This window comes from Salvia hispanica, chromosome 6 (genome assembly GCF_029641045.1).
Source record: "Salvia hispanica isolate PSC_SH4W2 chromosome 6, Shi_PSC_v1, whole genome shotgun sequence".
Taxonomy (NCBI): domain Eukaryota; kingdom Viridiplantae; phylum Streptophyta; class Magnoliopsida; order Lamiales; family Lamiaceae; genus Salvia; species Salvia hispanica.
Genome location: NC_142697.1, coordinates 3,714,996 through 3,735,552, shown reverse-complemented (window position 1 = coordinate 3,735,552; position 20,557 = coordinate 3,714,996). Strand labels below are relative to the sequence as shown.

The following is a 20,557-nucleotide window of genomic DNA, read 5'->3' as shown; positions in this document are numbered from 1 at the left end:
TAACTACTTACTATGAAAATTTTCATTTTTGGTCTATAAGTGGTAAATATTAATCTCTTAATTAACATTCTGAACATATGCATGTATCTTTAACGGACAAGGGTTTTAATTCAAATTCTAAAAGGGATCTTCTGTGGAGAAAAGCAGGAAAAAGGCTATTGTTACTGAAGACCTAAACGTAGATATCATGGTAATCACCAACCTTGCATAGATTCTAAGCACATTACTCAATGATTTTGACCAACCAGCTAACATGCTAACATCCTAATGGAATGCAGAACCGCAGCGGCTCTGAAAAAGGGCAAGGGTCTTTGACAAAGGTATCTCCTGTGAAGAAAAGCAGAAGAAAGACTGTTGCTTCTGAAGACCTAAAAGAAGATATCATGGTAATCACCAACCTTTTATAGATCCAAAGTACTTTACTCAAAGATTATGACTAACTACCTAACATGATAGCATCCTGATGGAATACAGAGATGCTCTGAAAAAAGGCAAGGTTCTTTGACGAAGGTATCTCCTGTGAAGAAAAGCAGGAGAAAGATAGCGTGGTAAGTAATGGCCTTTTATGTATCAAAAGCACTTTACTCAATGGTCATGGAGATATTCTCTATATTTAAGTATTTAACCGCTAACTTTATGGTCTTAGCGGACATTGGCTTCTAAGCAAGATGAAGCCCGATGTGTTGAAGTGTCTAAGCAAAGCCAAAAAGGAAGTGTGCCACGTCCACGGAAGAGGTCTGTCCTTGTTATCTGTTTTTCATTTAATATTTTGGAGCTCATGGAGAAAGTTATCTCGATATATCTTTTTCAATATCCATAATGTTATTTTTTTCTTTCTCACAGATAATAATCTGCCAGGATCCTGTGGATCAGCTGAAGATGATTGTCCTATGTTGTGTTACTGAAAATAAACTCAGAAAAAGAACCAGAAAGGACTTGTGTTATATGCTTGAGAATACTATTGGGTCATGCATTTTCTCCGCTACAATGGTATCGCTCTGCCGAATTTATATTTCTCTGGTAATATTGTTAAATATACAACTGAAAAGCGAAACCGAAAGTATTCAATAGTCGGGAAGTAAATAGAGAAACGTAATCATTCCGGTGCACTTCTTGTCTAAATTAAACATAACCATGCGCGAAAGCTAAAATATTGGGAGTGCCAGTTGGTGCAGGGGATATTGAGATTTCACTTTCTTGTAAGAGATAGTCACTTGTTTCGTTTGAATGTGCCTTTCAGTTTACACTGTGTTCCGTTCTGCATGAGGCAGGAATTAATGATATGAATAGCATCTTTTAAGAAAAAGGAAATGAGAACTAGTAAAAACAAAAAATGCTGATGAATTATCCTGGTTGAAAATTACTGCAATCATAAAGGATTTTGAGTTTCTCTCTTTTATTAATGGCGTTTTTCCTACAATTGCAACCACCTTTGTTTGCTAGACAATGAAATGTAAAAGATTCTCTCTGTATTGTTGCCGCATGCTTATCTGTCACTTATAAAGCAACCCCTCTTCACATTTTGTGCATTTTGTTCTCTCTTTTTTTGTTGAATCTTGAACTGCTTAGAGATAGGACTTCATTCTCTCAGCAGAAACATGAGTGATGCTGGTGCCCAAGATTCATCATTTGTTGAGAAGTTGGGGCTGAGCTTCATAAACCCTATGATTTTACAGAAGAGCTTATTAAAAGACTTGATGTAAGCTTACTTTCCCTTTCTCAGAGTTTTTTTCTCTAATTTTTTTTTCGAATTGAAGCAAGCTAAAGTAGGTACTAGTGTTTTATGAGAAATACCAATTTTCCTTTATAAGAATGTGTATGCTTAATTCTGCATTTATATCTGTTTGTTCATTTTGGTTAAAAACTCGATATCGCGTCCTGGATCTGCTATGTTTTAATTTTTGATTTTATTGCCTGTCAGTATTTGGAGTATCTTTTACTAAAAACACTTCACGAGCATACGAAACTGGTGGAGACTTTTCTTCAACCGGCTAAAGAAGCTCTAATTACGGAAGATCTAATAAAGCACAATAAATTAGATATAAGAGTTTCCGTGGCTTCTTGTATCAGTCAGATCATAAAAATATTAGCACCTGATGAATTATTTGGGGACGACAGTACGAAGGTAATTTGTACTACGTATGTCATGAATTGCAGGATTTTTCTATATCGCTAATAGTGCTTTTGAGAGGCTGCCTTTCATGCATGGGAGAGTATATTCAAATGCCGTGTCCATCCTTATTTCTATGTCAGTTAGTCAGTCATGTGTGATGATGCTGGACCTCGAGTTGTATGACACTATTGATCACATGTTTCACCTATTCTTAAATGGAATTAGGTAAGAGCCATCTTTTATAGTTATTGTCATATAGTTGCTTGATAGTCACTATGATGGTATTTTCTCTATCCTGCACGTAAACTATTCCCGGATATTAAATAGAATTAGGTAAGAGCCGTCTGTTATAGTTATTGTCATACAGTGCAGTGTGCAATGTGTGTGCGGTGTGTACAGTGCAGTGCAATCGGTGTGTAGTGTGCAAAGTGTGTGTAGTGTGCAATGTGTGTGCTGTGCAATTGGTGTGCAGTGTGTACAGTGTGCAAAGTGTGTGCAGTGCAATCAGTGTGCATTGTGTACAGTGCAGTGCAATCGGTGTGTAGTGTGCAAAGTGTGTGCAGTGTGTGTACGGTGTAGTGCATTCGGTGTGCAGTGTGAGTACAGTGCAGTGTGATTGGTGTGTAGTGTGCAATCGGTGTGGAGTGTGTAGTGTTGTGCAATCGATGTGCAGTGTGTGTAGTGTAGTGCATTCGGTGTGCAGTGTGTACGTGCAATCGATGTGTAGTGTGCAAAGTGTGTGTACAGTGCAGTGCATTCAGTGTGCAGTGCAGCGAAGGTGCCAAATTTTATGACTATTCAGATATCCAATTATCTACTTTTGATATGGAATTCATATTATGGAATTGGTAGGACTATTATCTCCAAGTATTTTGCGGTACAAAATATTGGTTTTGGAATTGAAGAATCCAATTCCAATTTAGCAAGCTCAGTTCCATGATATATAGCCAAATACAGTTTGTAAGGTGTTTAAAGCATATGTATTTAGATTGTTTCAACAGTTTAAAAGAAACAAATCTTATCTATCAAAATTAGAGGATGGGAAACATATGTACTGATTGACAAGGCCAGAGGCTCTAAATTTGTACTAGTGTAGTTATATTTTTAGGGATTCTCCTGACTTAGATATTACAAGCTGTTCACCTGTTCACGTGATTGAGCTTCTCTTATGCTTGCTATAAAAGAGTATAAAATAAAAAGAATTTAGTTTGTAGATAAATTTTTCGGTAGAGTTAGACAATTATGTTGTTTTAGTGGAGTTAGAAAATTTTATTAATCATGCTAGTCTTCGATTAAATTGTTTGTGAGATGCATGAATGTTTTAATTTCTTGTAATTTGCTCTTATGTATCCATCATGTAATGAGAGTATGAGACGAATGCTTTTTTTATTTGTTACACACACAAACAAACAATGGTTAGATGCTTAATAATTAAAGTCATAATCGTTTAAGTGTTAAACGTTACCTGTATTAAATCATTTTATATTCCTATCTAGCGAAAATTATTTTAAAATTAAATAATCATTTTAGTTTTTGTGAAGATCTGCTATTAATGTATCATTTTTGGAAGAAATGGTGGTAATAGCTTCATTGTTATAAAACCAACAATTTTATCTTCTTTTTTTTTTTCGGAATTCATAGTGTTTTTCAGAGTGAATTTATCATGTTTGATTGCCTGTAGTTCTTAGATTAGATAAGAAACACAACCATTCCTTTATGAGTAATTGTGAGTAATTATGCCAAAAAAGGGGTATTAAGAAACACAACCATTCCTTTATGCAGAGAGGATTAATAGAATACATGTTGTTAAGTTGAAGCATGCCAAAGAAATTCAATGGTATTGTAAAAATGGAAACTATACAGAACTCAAGGTTTTCTATTACAAAGCTTATGCATATACTCCATCCGTTCGTCATATAAAGACTAAAAGACCCCTTTTGACTCGATACGAGTTTTAAGAAATTATTAGACTTTGTGAAGAAAAATAAAGGGAGAAAGTGAGTGGAATGCAGTAGGACCCATTTTTAGTACTACTTATTGGTTTTATATTGTATTGCGAGTGTAAAAAGTTAGTGAAATGTGAGGTTCTATATGGTAGAATAATGTAAATGGTTCTATAAGTCGTGGACAACCAAAAATGACAAAATGACTCTTTAAATGGTGCAAAATAAGTTGGAACAATGGCGTAGGCCATAGAAGTGTGCCATGCTTAGATATCATAACACTTGGGGGCTGCTCGATTTGCCAAATTTAAGATTAAATATATAGTGTTTAGTTCACGAGATTGAATTTCACCACTTAACATGTGAATCTAAGACAATATGAATCATCTGTTCACCGAAATAGTAATGAGTACACAAAAGGAGACAAACAATGTTCTTCCCACAATTCTCCAATACATCAAAATCTCCACTATACCACACCATTATTTGTCAATAATTAATGTGTGGAACACATTATAAAAAGACTTCTCTTTGTTTGAAGATTGTAACCAATTTTAACAGACACATTTCATCTAAGATAAGGAAGAGTGGGGTGTGGATATTATTGTATAATAGTTTTTGCATGTGATCTAATATCATCATTAGTTATGCCCATACTGTTTATGGGCCATCGTATCTGTGCATGATTATCATACAAAATTTGAATGATGCATAAATTAATCATATCTGTTTTCGTTTTGAATGTGATTTATTAAATTATGTGTGCATGGTAATCCATAGGTAATGAGGCAGAGAAGTAAAATTAAATAGTGGAGAATATTTGTGTTCATGAACTGGGACAATTTGATGCCTTCTAATAATTAATGGCAATTACCGTAGATACATTGGTTTTGAACCAATTCTCAATCATCTGTTCATGTGTCATGTCCAAAAGAGAGGGAGAAATTATTATTATAATTGCTATTTTATAATTGGTTTGCCATAAAAATGACTAATACCATGCGACAAAATTATCTTAGGAGGATTTAGTTTTTCTGAAATGAACGAATTTTCATGTTTCCATCGATGAGAATTTTATTTTAAATTACAGCAATGCATATGGTTTGAAGTCGAGTTTGATAGTTATTTGTTTATAATATAGTTAAACTGAACTTATGAACTTAGACTCACAATGTATTAAATGGTTGCATATTACGGCTATAATTGTGATTTAGTAAATACCATATGTATATGTAATAGACCTGCCCAAGGTTTACCGAACCGGCTGTTATAATCGAAACCGTAACCGCCGGTTACGGTTTCGAACCGAAACCGTGAGAATTTATCCGAACCGAAACGCCGATTTTTGAACCGTGGTTTGGTTCAGGTTCAAAAATTTTCGAACCGAAACCATGCCGGTTCCGGGCGGTTCCAAATCAGAACCGCGAAAACCGCCGAAAAACTGTGAAACCAAGCCGGAACCGCAAAAACCAGCAGTTCGGAACCGTGAAAAACCGTAAAAAAAAACTGCCGGAAAAAACGTCGGTTCGGAACTGAAACCGAAACCGGCGGTTTTGGAACCGGAACCGTAACCGCAAAACACCCTCGCGGTTTAGTTCCGGTTCAACAATTTCTAAAACCGTAACCGGCGGTTCCTAAACCGTGGGCACCTCTAATTTGTACCTTCCAACATCAATTATAGGAGGTAAATATCTGGCTGTAAAATTTTATAAAATAATAAGTCATAAAATCTGGTCAAATTCTGATTGGGTCCATATTTTATAAAAGCAGAATAATAAATCACCGGGTTTTAAAAAATCGCAATTCTAATCGGATTCATATTTTGCCTACGTGTACAAATTTTAATGACATGGCACACACATGTCTTAATTTAAATAATGTTGCATAAATGTGTACTACTAATACTCATTTAAATAATGAAATATGATTAAAGTTTAGTCAGTCTCATTAAATTTTAAAATAAAATATTAAATTATTAAATTTCAGTTCTCAATTGTCATATCTGCGTACAAAACAACATCGTTTACTCGTGCTCAAATCAACATTGAAGAATGGTACAACATTCAGTTTTATAACTAAAAGAGAAGTTTTACTGTACATTTGATTAAATCTATCTGGAGGTTCAAGACCAATTATTGTTGTTCTATATGAGAAACCGTCATACAATTTAACAAGTTGATTTAAAGAAGAAAACTGGTTAGTTTGTTTTAATTAATGTTTTCATATCAGTTTTAGTATACCACATAGTAGTAACTAAAAATGACATTGAAACTTTCAATAGAGACAGGTATGAAAATGCTGGCTGTAATGTACCCTCAGCTTGTGTACATTCACATATTGATAATAAATAAGATATGATATTTTAAAACATAAATTTTTCAATAAATAGGAAATGCAAAATCTTGCTGTCAATTGTCCGTTTGTCGTGGCAGGTGGAGTAATAAACAATTTACCATATGAGATGTGTTCATTTTACATAGGGATCAATTACTGAAACCAGAAAAGAAGAAGGAAAAAAGGATATTAATTAGGATGTAGTATATATTTAACATGTGTTTGGACTCTATCATCCTTCGCATAAAAATACATGTATTTTGAATGATATCATATCCATATAAACTCATTGAAAAAAAGTGGTTAATGTAAAGTGTTTACAGAAAAAGATATTAACAATGAGATGAGCATGACACTTTGCTTTGCAAAAACATATGAATAATTTCTCAGTTAAAAAAACTTTTCAATTCATTCAAGTTTCAAATAATTCTGCTGGAAAACTATTATTAAGACTGTGATATATGCACAATTCTATTTTAATACTCTCCAATCTCCAACCAAAAGTCCTATTTTTAAAAAAATTGTTTTACTTTATAAATGAAAGTCGTAGAAAAAGTTAGTGAAATATGTCATACTTTTATATATTGATTTTATAATAAAATGTGAGTGAAATGAGTTAGTATAATATAGAGTCCACTTGCCAAAAATAATACTCCAGTGAAATGAGACATTTTAATAGGGACAGGACGAAAATGACGAAATGAGACATCTATTAAGGACTAGAGGGAGTATTAAACTGTAGAATTCAACATGAAAGTTGTTTGAATAATACCAGATGTCATAATTAGATTGTTTTTAGTTTATTTTAGAAAATTTGAATTTTAAAAACACCATGATAACTTAAAACGGTCCAAAAATGACTTTCCGTTATTTGCAAATCCGAATTTTCTCAATAAAGTATAACTATCTAAAAGTGACTCTCTTAATTTTTAAATCCGAATTTTCTAGAATGAACTAGAAACGATCTAAAAATAATATCTGTATTGTATAAAATTGACCTTCTAATTTTAATTATACGGTTTCATTAAGATTGAGTTTTGTTTCGACCACGATTCTAAAAGGTAGGGCTATTAAAATAGAAAATGTAACCCAACACCAACCTATCTTGGTAAATACTAAGGTCAACAAAGCACAGTATAATTCATTGCTACCACGTTGTTCTCCATTCATTCATCCAAATCATTATATTTACATCTCTCAACGAAGAAAGAGATAGAGAGAGAGATGGAAGGCGAAAACAGTAACGAAATGTACAAAGAATGCCTGAGGAACCATGCAGCCAGCCTCGGCAGCTACGCCACCGACGGCTGCGGCGAATTCACATCACAGCACACTTCCCTCAACTGCGGCGCATGCGGCTGCCACCGCAACTTCCACCGCAAAGTCTCCACGCACCACGCGGAGATGATAGACTGCGGCGGCGGATCTGCGGGGAACTCGCCGGGAAAGAAGCGGTTCCGGACCAAGTTCACGGAGGAGCAGAAGGAGAAAATGCTGAGCTTCGCGGACAAGCTGGGGTGGAAGTTGCAGAGGAAAGAGGAGGAAGACGAGATCGAGAGGTTTTGCAGAGGCCTTGGGATTACTAGGAAAGTCTTTAAAGTTTGGATGCACAATCACAAAAACTCTCCTTCTCTTTCTGCTTCAACTGGAAATGCTTCTTCTCTCACTGATGATCATCACTAGACATCATAATAACATGTTTTTTTTTTTTCCATTTTTTTGGAACAAAACCCTTTTTTTCTTTTATGTATGTGTCACTGGGGATTTAATGTTGTAGATGCATACATTTGTAACGGGAAATAATGTCAATTTCCATTTATGTGTTGGCATCCTATAGAACCTTCAAAATGAACCATGAATGCACTTAGCATTGAATAGAAAGAGGCTAGTTGAGATTTGGGAAAATGCATCTTATGTAGGACCGTTAATTTTTAATACGACACGGAAACCTGACATGAATTTGAGTCAAACCTTATTGGATTTGGATCCTTATCAGGTTAAGAACCCATTGATTTCGGGTTGGCTTCAGGTTACTTTTAACAAATAAATATAGTGCTAATTATTTAAAAACTTATTATATGATAATTTTGTTATGTAGATTTAAATCGTAATAAAGTTTTAATCATGTTATAGTACTATGTTTTAATTGTGTAATATTAGAATTAATCGTGTAATGTCATGTTTAGTTGTTATCAAGTTGTGTCAAGCTAAATTATATTGTAACTTACTACCAATATTAATGGTAGGGCTTACCATTTTTATCATGACACGGAGCACGAAGTTAATGTATGGAGACTTTGACCTTATTCGATCGGGACAATATCGGGTTGATTTAGTGTTTTTATACTTTTATTTAGTACTACTACTTTGTAATACGCCAAATTTAGGAAAGTCAATTAGTCTTTTTTTTTATATATAGATTAACATTATATGGTCTCCTCCGCCTTATATAAATTGATTTCCTTTCCTTTCCAATTTTTCACACTCCCCATTAATTTGATTAACAGGATATATATACATTGCTCAACTTGCTAATAATATTTCCAAATGATCTGTAAAAATTCTTCTGAAGATTAAAACTTTAGTCAAAATAGCATTAAGTTGGCTTATGATTCGCATGTTGTTGGTGTGTGAGTTGACTAATTATTTCAACAGCATAAGAAATGTCAGGTAGAGTATGAGAAAGATGCAGCGAAAGGGAATTCCAGAATATAGATTCCATTGCATCTTGATATTATTCATATTATGAATCCATTATTTAGTTTTCTACTTATCCTTTACTAGGACGATAACAAATGTTACCAATTACCTTTAGAATTGTTGATTGTAGTCTTGGCCCTAATATAAGTCATAAGATTTTCAATTTATAAAAGCTCGACCAAATTAAGTCCCCTTTTAGTCCTTTTAGTCCTTAACATATGACGATTTTTTTTATTTTGGTCCATAACATTATCTTTTGAATTATTTGGTCCTTAACAAATTAAAATCGGTCACATTTGGTCCGAAATTGACGGAGCTGTTAAAAAATTATCGGTCAACGAATTTTAAATCAATTTTGACCGGATTAAGAGTTTTAATTATGTTTAATTAATGTCCAATAACTAATTAACCAAAATCTGAAAAATTATAAAATTTTAAGTAAATAATAATAATAACTATTACAAAATTAAATTAAACATAAAATGATATAATAAAAGAAAATGAAATAGCGAAATCTCCCAATCTCTCTCAATCGCGAAATCGCGTTCGTCTCCCAATCTCTCTCACTTTGCACACCGGCGAAATCTCTCAAACAAACACCACAACAAAGAAACAAAATCCATTCATCACAACACTATGTAATTTCTCTATTGCCCTATTATTCTCCTCGATTGATGACAAAATCAAACTAAAACTCTCACATTCGGTCTCCGGCAACGACATTGAAGAAGTCACGGCGTCGTCTTCGTCGATTGGCTCACACCACTTGAAAAATTGGCAATCTTTTCTCTCACAAACAAAGTATAGCTTCCCCCTTGTTGGTTTTCCATAGGTGTTGACGATTCGGAGTGAAGCCCGATTCTTGCAATGACAAAATTTGTACCGGAATCGGAGGTCATGTCCACCGCCACTCCCACCGGTCTCTCTGATGTAGTTCGAACGGTCCATGGTTGGCGAGTTTTGGTTACTTGATGTTCTTCCAAGAACTAGGGTTTTGTCTCCAAAAAAAACGATGAAGAAGATGAAAAAAGAATAATAAGAATGTAAACTTATTCTAGGGTTTTTAAATGATACTAAGTAATTCTTTTTAATAAAAATAATTTCAAAAAAAATTAGAATTTATTTGAAAAATAAAAAATTTCTAATTTTTAAAACTCTTAATCCGGTCAAAATTGATTTAAAATTCGTTGACCGTTAATTTTTAACAGCTCCATCCATTTTGGACCAAATGTAACCGATTTGTATTTGTTAAGCACCAAATAATTCAAAAGATAATGTTATGGGCCAAAATAAAAAAATCGCCATATAGTAAGGATCGAAAAGGACTTTACTCTAAAACCTCCTAGATCCTCATGTACTCACACTTGATTAAAACATTCTTGGTTATAATTGACATTGTATTAATAATTGCTATGACTCATCTCGAGTTTCGTAAAAATATTTGTAAAATTGGACTCGTTGGACTGAATTTTAGTTTATTCAATTTTATTTTATTTTTAATTTGAAAATACATCATTTTGGATCCAAATTCACGACGAATCATATGCCATCCACAAATCATAATACAACACATGCAATGTATGTATGTCCAAAATCATACCACAATTTAATATTTTTTTATTTTAATTCGTTTTAAATGAGTATACTTCTATCTTGTAGTAAATTTTTTAATTTGTAAAATGAATTAAATCACTTAATTATTTAAAAATTCTAAAATTACATCTTAAATAACTTAATTATGGATCCAATGAAAATAGGGGATATAGTCCAGAACCGGCCCAATGGAATCCTGCTTCCATTCCACTACTGTCTATTGATTCGAGATCTTCCTCCGTCCAATTTCACCGCCGATTCCTGCTCCACGGCGCCGCCCTATGCCCCATCCAATGTCACGGCTTTGAATTTGACCCCGGCGTCGGGTTTTCCGACTGTTTAATTTTAGCGATGGCGGCATCTCAGGCAACAAAAGCTGGGCTGCCGATAATCAATCTTCTCCGGCTAAAAGGAATGCCCATTTTGCAGCAGCTGCACTTGGAAGAGAGGCTGCTTCGGACTTCCTCTCAAAACTGGTGCATCATCAACGACGGAACCACCCGCCCCACCATTGTCATGGGTGTTTCAGGGTCAGTACTTCACTACACTTTTTTCTTACTTTGTTGATCGACTCAAATCTCAATAGATTGTTGAAATTTTAGGTTTTAGCTGAATTAGAACTTTATATTCCCCAATCAATTCCGTCTCGATTTCACTTAATTAAAATTGCCTTTTGTATGATAGTTCTTAGGGCTTGTGTTTATTTGGGGAGAGGATTTAAAAAATTATGATAATGGCTAACTGCTGATGATTGTCTTTCATTATTGAGCTCCTCGGTGGCTTGATTGTGTATTGGAGTGTTGAAGTTTCAAGTTTTTTGTCAAATCATCGTGGAGCTAGAATCTGTGCAACCAAATTGATATGTTGGGAAAATATTTTGATAGGAAAGTTAAAGAACTTCTTGAAACTGATGCTGTTCTAAGAGATGAAATTCCAGTCATCCGAAGGTTTACAGGAGGGGGCACTGTTATTGTTGATCAGGGCACTATTTTCGTAACGTTTATATGCAACAAGGATGCTATTTCAGGTTTACAATCATATCCTCGACCGATCATGTCATGGAGCAGCCTAATATATAAGAACATGTTTCAAGGAATTGGGGAATTTAGCCTTCGAGAGAACGGTATGTATATTGTATACCGCCTCTATCTTATCATTGTCCCCGCAGTCCTCTATAACTAGATGTTATTTTTCTCGAATGAGAAGTTACTCGGTGGATTTATACAGTTCGATTTATACACTGTATATTATGTTTTAATATTAGACGGGTTCAAGCTTGTGGTCTTTTTGTTTACATCAATGTATCTCTCAGCAGCATTAACTTAGATATGAACTTGATATGCTCCTTTTTAACAGATTACGTGATTGGCAACCACAAGTTTGGTGGAAATGCTCAGTCTATTACCAAAAATAGGTGGGTTCACCATACTTCTTTTTTATGGGATTATGAAGTCAGTAACATGGGTTATCTCAAAATGCCAACACGAGTTCCTGAATATCGACAGGTGGGGTTATACTTTACAACATTTTCTATTTTTCCCCTAACAAAGCTGTTCCATTTTAAACTTTCTTGGAATCTTCGAATCACTGTAATCTCTGTAGATCTTTATTAATGATTTATGCCACTCGTAATTCCCTTGGCTATTTTTGCATGCTATGTAGAACTGTAGAAATGAGTATGTTTCCTATAGAATTATATATTAGATTTTCAAAAACTAGTTTATGTATTATCCCTTAGAAATTTATGACTTTATTTAGTGGTTACTAGTTAGTAGTTCGAGTAGGCTACAAGAGTAAAGGAGGTTACATTGACCCACCCCTAGGCTTCTAGCTATGCATGAAGAATTATCTTTTGCTAAGGGATTTGTGTATAGTCTAAGAGTAAAGGTGGTTGCATATACTGATAATAACTAAAGTTCAAATTGGTCTTGGACATTTGCTCAAATAAACTTTTTGGTCCTGACAAAGTATGTGGGTTAGCTTTTGGTCTTTGGTCCATATTTAACGGTTCCGTAAAGTCCAAAATTGATCCTGTACATTGCACAAGAAACCTATTTGGTCCTACACATTTTAAGTGGGTTAGCTTTTGGTCATCAACAATATGTTTTGGTCCATATTTTAACTCATCAATCAAGTCAAAAATCAGTTAACTGTTAATTTTTGACGAACCGTTAATGTGGACAAAAACATAATGTTTGGGACCAAAAGCTAACAAACTTAATGTCAAGGACCAAAATGTGTATTTGGGAAAATCTACAACATCAATGTTTGGTTCACATCCAATCTATTAAGTTGAGGCATGTTTCCGATTACTGTAATGTTATTAATAACGTTGAATGAAAGATTGATTATGCAGTTTTCATTTTTGCCTCTGTTGCTATATCATTTGCTGATTGCACTGATGTAGGAATAGTCTAACCCTGCTGCTGTCTTAGTTTGCAACTTATCTACAAATGCTATGCTGTAAAAAAAATTTGAGTAAATTTGTATTGTTCTTTGTGAAAAGGCTAGGAATCACGCGGAGTTTATATGCCGCTTGAAGGAATATATGTCAAGGTCAGATTTCATTGATGGAACCATGGATGGCGTTGCTTCCCATTTTGCATTGAGATCACTCAATGCAGACGATATCCAGAATTCTTCCTCTCAATTTGAGCCGTCCAGTCGGATATTGACTCGGCAGGAACTTGGAGAAGAAGCCTCTATGGAGCTCGTAGGTACTGTATCTCAGATCTCATATATGGCAGCCATATCTTCCACTTGTCCAACAAGCAAGATTGCCTAGGTCTATTACTCAAATATCATCTATCTTTTATTATGTTAAATAGATAGGTGTTTTGTATTGGCGAACAAATATATTAGACTCTAACTATAAAAAAAAAACTCCCTCCGTCTCATAAAAATAAGGACACTTTTCATTTTCAACCAGTTCATAAAATTATCTCATTTCTATTTATGGAATGTTTTACAAACTCATTACTCATATACATCAATTTATTTACCATTTATACCATTGTGATTCACCATTAAACACTAATAATATTGTGGCCCCACAATCCACCTGACACTATTTTAACTATCCTTCTCTTCTCTTTTATTTTACCATTTGTGTATTAATTCTTGTGTCATCACAAATGTTCTTATTTTTTTTGGGACAGAGGGAGTACAAATCTTGTGAATGTTTACGTGACAACGTTACTTTTAGGGAGATGACTCTATGTTTATAACCTTTGTATTCTTGCCCCTATCGTAATGGTATATTATTTCCAATGAAGCCCAAACTCAGATTTTTTTCTCATCATAAACTATGTGCTCCTCTGTCCACCAAGAGTGTGCAAGCTTGGTGAAGAAACAGATTTTAATAGTATAATGTTAGGTAGAGTTTAAGGAGTAAAGTATCACATCAAGGGCAAATAATGTGTTAAAATGGTGGAACATGAATATGTTTCTTTTGTTAATAAATAGTACTCCATTGTGAATGTAAATTATATGGGTCGAAGATGAAGTATAGTTCAATTGATAGGATGTTTCAACTCCAAGTAATATAAGGCAGGGATTTGAGTCATCATATGGTTAGATATCATATGGTTAGATGAGGAATAATAATAATTTTTTTTAAAAAAGGTAAATTGTAAGGGTCATAAAAAAATTGTATGTTCTACGTGGACATTTAATATGACAATTGTTGCATATTTTTGTTGGACGAAAAACAGTGTTGCTAAAAGCTTGCCTAGGGGTGAGCTTGGGGGTGTAGAGCATAGCGATGTGATCAAATGCAAACTCTAAATATGGTACAAACACAAAACTATGATCTGGACTATTGAAATATGTCAACAGATCACAAAAAAGTATCAATAGGAAAATGTCAACAGAATTTCAACGGTAGTCAATGATTGATGTTGTGTTGATATTGTGTTGATACTGTGTTGAAATTAAAATCTTGAAATTTTACAACTATGTTGAAGCTGTGTTGAGGAGTTTTGAGTTTGTACAATATATAAGTTTGCATTTTATCACTCCCCGTATGGCATAATGGGCTCGACTGGAATCATCCCAAGGAGCAATCATTTAAGATTATTTGTTGATTAAATGTATAGAAAACAAAATACAATTGAGCAAACAAGCCTACTTTTATATTATAGACTAATCGGTGGACCTATGGTTACTGAAGATCTTTCAATTGTTACATTGTAGAAAAAAGTAAATGACATTCTCAACATAGAGAGATGTGGATAATTTAAAGCGAAAAGGTTGCATAGTGTTGATCCAAAGTCACTTATTAACTTTGATGAAATACTTGAGAGTAGTATAAGTATGAATGAATAACTTTTTGCTTGATTATATCAAGTATGAGATCTTGGTAGTTATTTATATCCTAATCAATCTAAGTAATATTAATCACAATGTTGGAAAATTCTTCAAGCTTTGAATATAATTAAATCCAGCTACACATAGTGACGGACGCAGGATTTCAACTTTTGGGGGGTCCAATTTACTATTAACAGTAATAGAGTATTTTTCAATATTTATTACACCATAAGTAGTTGTATACGGATGCTAGGAAGTTACGAGATATATAGATAAATAATGAGTACGAATAATAAAGGTTGGTGACAATAATTCCCTCTTTCCCATTAAATGTGAAACAATTGTTTTTCTGCACATGATTTTATATAGTGTTATATTTTTTCAGTTAAGTAAAAAAATGATAAAGAGAAAAAATATAGAAATAATTATGCTTCCATTTTAATGGGAAGTAATAAATAAGGAGATTTTTTGTATTGCAAATTGGGTGAAATAAAAGAATAAAGTGTGTGTAAGCTAAAACTAAAAGCTTGTATATATTTGATAAAATGAGAAGTATTCTCCACAAGATTTTATATAAGTGTTATTTTTGAAGTTAATAAAAAAAACGATAGAAAGAGAGGAGAAAAAAATAGAAATGATGTTAGTTTTATTTTAATGGAAAGTAATATATAAGGAGATTTTTTTTTATTGCAAGAAGTTAAAACTAAAAATTTGTGTATTGGCAAAGATGAGAAGTATTAATAAAATATAAATTTCAGACACTAAAACATCTAATTTGTGCACGTGAAAATGGAAGCAGCTATTAATAAAAACGGTCAAAAGAGGTTTCGAACCTGGACATCTATGAAGACCAAGGAGTCAGCCACTTACACTCATGGAGAATTATATTCATGAAACTTATACTACGATACATACACAAATACACCTAATTATTTGTAGTTTCAAACAAAGACTGGCCGTCTCTCAGTGGTCTTGCACTCCACCTCCCTCAGCACCGTCATCAGCCCTTGCCCACCTCCATTAGCCATCGGGTGTATCGTGAACCGGTCCCTTCGGTTCTCACTCTCCTTTGCAAATGACACCTTGTACCGTTTCTCAAACTTTTTCATCATATCATATTCAAGGGGATAGTAAGATTCCGTTCATAATTTACAAATACTACAAATTATTTCACTTCCATTCATCCCTTAAAATATTACAATACACTTTCTATTTTAAGAGTGAACTACATAAAAAGTCCCTAACGTTTCCCTTCGTGTCATTGCAAGCCCCTAAAAAAAAAAAATTTCGCCTGACAATCCTAATCTTAAACACAATCACATATCGTGTTTTTTCTGACTATATAGCCCGTAAGCCCTAAAAGGGCATTCTGGTCATTTTAGTGAACCGCCTGACAGTGGCAGCCTGCATGCTGCGACTTCTACTGTTCATGACATAAGTGATGGTTGGTGATTGGACATATTTAAATATAAAATATTACTCCCTCCGTCCCAAGGAAGATGACCCCTTCCTTAGGCGGCACATGATTTTATGCATTTTTATTTTGTGTGTAAACTGGAGAGAGGAAAGTATGAAAGAGAGAATAAAATAGAGATAAAGATGTTTATTTTTTAATAATGGGTCATCTTGATTGGGGCAAATCAAAAAGGAAAGTAAGTCATCTTTAGTGGGACGGAGGGAGTAGTATAATTTTGTTGTCTTTATATATTAACATACATGAGTTCTAAATCAAATTAGTCTTTATAAATTTTAGTGAAAACAATTTAATAAAAAAATAGTTTTTACTTTTTAGCGTGCTCTATATTTTTCATTTTCAATTTGATTTTATTAACTATTTAAAAAAAATTGATTCGTCTCTCCAATATTACTATAAAAACTGTTACTAGTTTATGCTAATTGATTAATTAGAGTAATTTAAATTTATATTAAGCTATTTAATCAATATTACTTATCACATTTTATTTGTCTATATGAACAATAACTTTTATATACTCCATTATGATCAAAATTTTTATCTATAAGAACGTTAACGTTTTTCACAAAAATCACAAAAAAAATTTATTCGCAAAAGCAATAGCTTATAATTATTATACTCCCTCCGTCCCATTAAAGATGACCTACTTTCCTTTTTGGTTTATCTCAACCAAGATGACCCATTACTTAAAAAGGAAACCCCTTTATCTCTACTTTATCTTCCTCCTCTTATTTTACTCTCTCCATTTAACATACAAAATAAAGTTGCATAAAATCTCGTGTTTTCCAAGAAAGGTGTCATCTTCCTTGGGACGGAGGGAGTACCTTTTATGCATAAAAATAAAATTTTCTATTCACAAAAATAGTAATTTTTATTTCGCACAAACTTGTAATCTATTAAACTTATAGTCACTTTTGTTAGATAATAATATTGCTAAATTTTATTTACAATAACAGTATTTTACTCGAAAAAAGTAGTAATTTCAAGAATAGTAGAGTTTATTTATAAGCACAAAAACTTTTATTTATCGGAGTAGTAATTTTTATTTCTTAGAGTTATAACTTTCAATTTAAAGAAACACTTTCTATCACAATAACTCTTTTATTGACAAATATAGTACAAGGCAGTGGAGGTCTACAGTGTAGGTGTACAGGTTTTTGGTAAATTGACTAAAATGCCCCCGAAGGCATTTGGGCATTTTAGTCTGAAAAATGGCTACAAATATACGTTATGTGATTATGTTTAAAGTTAGGATTGTCTAATAATATTTTTTTTATTAGAAGCATGCAGTGACACAAACAAAAATATTAGAGACTTTTTATGCAATTCACTCCTATTTTAAAAGACCTTTTTCTTGTCTACCTTTTCTCAAGATCTAATCACCAACAAATGTAAAACAAGGCAACCTAACTTTCATCATAATGGCATAGATATAGACTACTCTCATTTTAATTCATCCCTTACAATGCACTTTCTATTTTATGAAAAAGTTTAATGTCAAACGAGACTACTAAGTACAGTCATTTTTTTCTTTTTTTATTAATTATACATTAAAATTTGTGCCTATTTCAAAAATAAAATTTTATTTTTGAAAGACGAAAAGAGTAATATTTTTACCCTGGGCGAGGTTGTCTTAGAGCTGGCCGTCACACGTGAGGGCCATCATTACTTGTGGTCCGGGGCGGAGCCACGGTGGGGCCAGGGGAGCCCCTGGGCCCCTCGGCCATTTTGATGATTAGTATATATACTATATGTATGCATTAATATGGTTATAATATGTTAGCGCAGTTGGTTTGTGTGGCAGCCTCTAATGCTGAACGTGAGCAATGGTGTAGAGTTCGAATCACAGCGGGAACGGGATTCTTATTTTCTTCTATTTTGGATTCATTTATGTTTCATTATATTCATATTAAATAGATTTATAATATTAGCAAAATTAATTTTATTCCTGTACTAGTTCATTTACCTTTTTTTCTTCTATTTTGGATTCATTTATGTTTCATTATATTCATATTAAATAGATTTATAATATTAGCAAAATTAATTTTATTCCTGTACTAGTTCATTTACCTTTTTTTCTCAAATTATTATTTTTTATTCTCTCATACTCATTTACTCCTACACTGATTTTATGCGTGTAAGTCATTTACTTTTATATATTAGTAAAATTGATTTTATGCTTAAATATATTTTATGGTTTTCTCACATTAGTGACTTCTCTTGATTTTTTTACTAGTAATTTTGTATGAATCATTTTAAATTGTAATCATAAAAAATGATTTTTATAATTACAAATAGAAAATAATTCTTTGATTCCATAAATATCATAAAATATTCTCTTGGAGTATATAATAATATTTTTAATTGATGTGCTTTATTAAAAAAAATATAGAAAAGAGAATAATTTTTTAATCTAATTAATATGTAAATATATCATATTATTAGTAAAATGGTGCTATGCTCTAAAAATCTATTCAGTAATTAATTTTCTCATCATTCGTTTTTAATGTGCGGCTTTTTATAATATGATCACGAGTTATTTTCATGTCATTAGCACTAAATGCACTCAGCAAATTTTAGTGGTAGTTTGGATCTCCCATCGCTAAAATTCTGGCTCTGCCACTGCTTGTGGTATGTCGACGGTCAGATTGTTGCCCGATCGACCTGCCAAAAGTGGAGAAGACTACCGCGTGGCTCATACGTTGCACATCAGCATGGCACGTGGAACATGAGTAATCAGGAATTTTGGGCTTGGGTTTCATTATATTGTGGACTCGTTGTACATTGGGCTGGCCCAACTATAATTAGTTTTATTTTCCATTACTTTTCCCAATCACATATTGAGATAAACAATTGGTTTGTTTTCTCTCTAGAATGTTGTTATTGAGACATTCTATAAATAATTGGTTTGTTTTAACTCTAGAATTGTGAAAGTTTAATTGCTATCCTTATGAAGTTAATTATTGTAATTAAACATAATTTAATTTGATTATTTTTAAGTGTGATGCGCGCACATGAGACTAACTCTGAACTTTTTCCTCAACTTTTTTAAAAACTTTTTCCTATGTTGAATATATATGCCGTTGTGATTTCCGCCTATATTCTTTTTCTCAACCATTTTTCTTTTTGTAGCAAGTTTTTTTTTTCAATTTAATATGCCAACACGCTTTTCACTGCTTACATTAAACTGCTTTCCGTTGAAATATGTTTTTCACACTTATGATGCCAGCGCACTTCTCGCTAGAATTTATTTGTATTCAATTCGATAATACCAACATATTTTTATTGAAATTTAAATAAACACAAACTAAAGATATGGGTATTAATACGCCAGCGCACTTCTCGCTGGAATCTACATATTTTTACGTTGAAATTTGAATACACTCAAACTAAAGATATGGGTTTTAGTAATAAATTATTTTTACTATTTCTTTCTTATTTTCTTTAAAACAAAATAACTGGTTAATATTTGAACTACTATGTCTTATGAATTAGTTAAAATTTTCTTTAACAAGTCAAATGTTAGATTCATGCCTCTTAAAATACTCCATCCGTCCCGCTTAAGATGACACGTTTTCCTTTTTAGTTTGTCCCAATTAAGATGACACATTTCCTTTTTTGGTAACTTTCTCTCTCCAATTAATACACTCAACCACTTTTTCTCACTCCTATTAAAATATTCATCTTTCTTTATCTCTCTACTTTAATACTTACACCCACCTTCTCTCTCTCCAATTAAACACTTTAACCAATAACTCTTAAAACCCCGTGCCGGCTAAGCAATGTGTCATCTTAGCCGGGATGGAGGGAGTAATGTTTATGTATACTTTCTTGTCTATATAACGGAGTTCCATCGCCACTTCATCTTTTAATATCCCACTCTCTATTTCTCACTCTCGGTCGCACTCTCTGTTTCTTGACCTAAGAAAAAAAAAATCGTCGTCAAGCAGAGTCATGGTCTCCATATCTAAATTCAAGGTTCGATTTCCTCTCTTTTCATGTTTATTTGCATAAGTTGATGTCCTGCGTTTAATTTCAGTGAAATTTGATCTGAGAATTCGATCATCAAGTAGTTTTGTTGAGATCATAAGG

General features: G+C 33.1%; 3 protein-coding genes across 4 annotated transcripts; all 3 read left to right on the top strand.

Annotated features, from left to right (window-relative positions):
* Nucleotides 1-96: 96 nt before the first annotated feature.
* On the top strand, nt 97-2,361 carry LOC148923080 (uncharacterized). Its single transcript, XM_089060281.1, has 7 exons — nt 97-190; nt 279-386; nt 457-548; nt 647-735; nt 844-990; nt 1,592-1,699; nt 1,922-2,361. Exons 1-5 carry the CDS (start codon nt 188-190, stop codon nt 903-905), a joined length of 354 nt encoding a protein of 117 aa, XP_088916407.1. The 5' UTR covers nt 97-187; the 3' UTR covers nt 906-990; nt 1,592-1,699; nt 1,922-2,361.
* A 5,169-nt stretch (nt 2,362-7,530) lies between these two features.
* Nucleotides 7,531-8,073, top strand: LOC148923079 (zinc-finger homeodomain protein 11-like). Its single transcript, XM_089060061.1, has one exon. It carries the CDS (start codon nt 7,615-7,617, stop codon nt 8,071-8,073), a length of 459 nt encoding a protein of 152 aa, XP_088916187.1. The 5' UTR covers nt 7,531-7,614.
* A 2,823-nt stretch (nt 8,074-10,896) lies between these two features.
* Nucleotides 10,897-13,608, top strand: LOC148923078 (Biotin/lipoate A/B protein ligase family). Of its 2 annotated transcripts, none has more exons than XM_089060248.1 (4): nt 10,897-11,213; nt 11,568-11,806; nt 12,040-12,097; nt 13,195-13,608. In XM_089060248.1, the coding sequence occupies exons 1-4, from the start codon at nt 11,035-11,037 to the stop codon at nt 13,466-13,468; spliced, it is 750 nt and encodes a 249-aa protein (XP_088916374.1). In that variant the 5' UTR covers nt 10,897-11,034; the 3' UTR covers nt 13,469-13,608. The 2 variants fall into 2 exon arrangements, with proteins under 2 accessions (XP_088916374.1, XP_088916373.1); XM_089060247.1 differs by having other exon boundaries at nt 12,040-12,188; nt 13,190-13,608.
* Nucleotides 13,609-20,557: the final 6,949 nt, after the last annotated feature.

What these genes read in the sequence shown, in the direction of transcription:
- LOC148923080 (XM_089060281.1), top strand. An exon ending in ACCTAAAAGAAGATATCATG is followed by an intron (nt 387 to 456) that starts GTAATCACCAAC and finishes CTAACATGATAG; the next exon opens with CATCCTGATGGAATACAGAG. An exon ending in GTGCCACGTCCACGGAAGAG is followed by an intron (nt 736 to 843) that starts GTCTGTCCTTGT and finishes TCTTTCTCACAG; the next exon opens with ATAATAATCTGCCAGGATCC.
- LOC148923079 (XM_089060061.1), top strand. Translation starts at nt 7,615, where the DNA reads ATGGAAGGCGAAAACAGTAACGAAATGTACAAAGAATGCCTGAGGAAC.
- LOC148923078 (XM_089060247.1), top strand. Translation starts at nt 11,035, where the DNA reads ATGGCGGCATCTCAGGCAACAAAAGCTGGGCTGCCGATAATCAATCTT. An exon ending in ATTGTCATGGGTGTTTCAGG is followed by an intron (nt 11,214 to 11,567) that starts GTCAGTACTTCA and finishes ATATTTTGATAG; the next exon opens with GAAAGTTAAAGAACTTCTTG. An exon ending in GAGTTCCTGAATATCGACAG is followed by an intron (nt 12,189 to 13,189) that starts GTGGGGTTATAC and finishes CTTTGTGAAAAG; the next exon opens with GCTAGGAATCACGCGGAGTT.